At 34.3% G+C, this 1,993-nt stretch overlaps 2 protein-coding genes across 2 annotated transcripts; both read left to right on the top strand.

Annotated features, from left to right (window-relative positions):
• On the top strand, window positions 240–740 carry LOC109126172. Its single transcript, XM_019229262.1, has one exon. The coding sequence runs from the start codon at window positions 315–317 to the stop codon at window positions 537–539; it is 225 nt and encodes a 74-aa protein (XP_019084807.1). The 5' UTR covers window positions 240–314; the 3' UTR covers window positions 540–740.
• On the top strand, window positions 1,167–1,983 carry LOC109126173. The gene has a single exon (XM_019229263.1). The coding sequence runs from the start codon at window positions 1,242–1,244 to the stop codon at window positions 1,464–1,466; it is 225 nt and encodes a 74-aa protein (XP_019084808.1). The 5' UTR covers window positions 1,167–1,241; the 3' UTR covers window positions 1,467–1,983.

The following is a 1,993-nucleotide window of genomic DNA, read 5'->3' as shown; positions in this document are numbered from 1 at the left end:
AAATACTTAATGTAAAAGATAATTACATATACACGAAATCTAAATAGAGAATATTTACTTCTTCTATGGTACTTTTAATTTAATGCACACCAACGTCACCAATAATTTAGATTTATTATCTTTATTTTTGGTCAAAGATTAGATTTTAATTTGTTAACCAATTTGTAAACATTATAATTACTTCTCTATCTAACCAAACCAAACCCTATAAAACGTGTGGCTTTGTTATTAATCACGATGTTAATTATATATATACATTGTCTCACCTAATCAAATCTTTTTTTTTCTCTCTCTCTCTCTATTATTCATACAATATGGAGAAAAATTCTTGGGCCGATCAATGGGACAACAGCAATCAATCGTCGGGAAAAACAACGGACGGCGGAGGCGCGTCGGGGAAATACAAAGAGAAAGTGGGGGCTGGATTAGAGAAGACTAAAGCGGTTGCGAGTTCGGGGTTGAAGAAGGTGAAGATAGGAACGTCTTTGGGTTTTAATTGGGTTAAAGACAAGTATACCAAAACCACCACTAAGAATTGATTCCGTATCTTTTTCTTTTTTGGAATTTACATATTTGTCTTCTTCTTTATTTTTTGTAACAATAAAATAATATGTCTTGATTCTTATTTTCTTCTTAATGATCGGAGATATTTAAAGACTTATGAAAAATTGATTCGGATTGGTGTGTTATATATTTTATGGTTCCGTGGAAATGAGGTGATCAATTGTTTGATTTGTGAAGATTGGAGAATTTTATATACGTTTTTTTTTTGGGTAGAATATACCTTTTATTTTAATTCGATTAACAAAGGTAAGGAAGAGAAACAAAAATCTGAATAGTTTGATTATATTGGCAAGACTTTTAATAAACTNATAGACTCCAGAAAGTCAAACAATCAAAAGATACCACAAAAGAATTGCATTAATTAAATACTTAATGTAAAAGATAATTACATATACACGAAATCTAAATAGAGAATATTTACTTCTTCTATGGTACTTTTAATTTAATGCACACCAACGTCACCAATAATTTAGATTTATTATCTTTATTTTTGGTCAAAGATTAGATTTTAATTTGTTAACCAATTTGTAAACATTATAATTACTTCTCTATCTAACCAAACCAAACCCTATAAAACGTGTGGCTTTGTTATTAATCACGATGTTAATTATATATATACATTGTCTCACCTAATCAAATCTTTTTTTTTCTCTCTCTCTCTCTATTATTCATACAATATGGAGAAAAATTCTTGGGCCGATCAATGGGACAACAGCAATCAATCGTCGGGAAAAACAACGGACGGCGGAGGCGCGTCGGGGAAATACAAAGAGAAAGTGGGGGCTGGATTAGAGAAGACTAAAGCGGTTGCGAGTTCGGGGTTGAAGAAGGTGAAGATAGGAACGTCTTTGGGTTTTAATTGGGTTAAAGACAAGTATACCAAAACCACCACTAAGAATTGATTCGTATCTTTTCTTTTTTGGAATTTACATATTTGTATTCTTCTTCTTTTTTTGTAACAATAAAATAATATGTCTTGATTTTTATTTTCTTCTTAATGATCGGAGATAGTTAAAGACTTGCATTTTAAACAAATAAATTACAGGAAGAAGGACACAGACACGGTTATCAAGACACTCCCCGCAACCAAGCTACCCGGCGCCGGTGAGGCCTTCGGCCGCCAGCGTCGGGACAAAATCGATCAATCTCTCCTTCAGTTTTTCTCTGTTTTCTCTAGTGTAGCTCTGTTTAAATTTTTTCCCCAATTTGTTATCTTTTTTAATCCTCCCCAAACCCTAATAAAAACTATCTCTAATCACACCAGCGAAAACCGTCTGTGTCCGCCGATCTGCTACTCACTGGAGAGAACCTCTCCTCAAAGCTCGGACACCAACCGTACTCTCTCCTCACCGTGGTTATTTCAAGCAGAACTAGGATTCTCCCCAGTAGACCTAGGTTCCATCGCCGACCCAAACCGAGGTCACCGGCT

The sequence above is a fragment of the Camelina sativa genome, chromosome 9, assembly GCF_000633955.1.
Source record: "Camelina sativa cultivar DH55 chromosome 9, Cs, whole genome shotgun sequence".
In the NCBI taxonomy this organism is placed as follows: domain Eukaryota; kingdom Viridiplantae; phylum Streptophyta; class Magnoliopsida; order Brassicales; family Brassicaceae; genus Camelina; species Camelina sativa.
Note: the sequence above shows the minus strand (reverse complement) of the source record. Positions and strands in the feature narration are given on the sequence as shown.

Bases quoted from the DNA above. Each gene is read 5' to 3' on its own strand.
- LOC109126173 (XM_019229263.1), top strand. From the start codon at position 1,242: ATGGAGAAAAATTCTTGGGCCGATCAATGGGACAACAGCAATCAATCG.
- LOC109126172 (XM_019229262.1), top strand. From the start codon at position 315: ATGGAGAAAAATTCTTGGGCCGATCAATGGGACAACAGCAATCAATCG.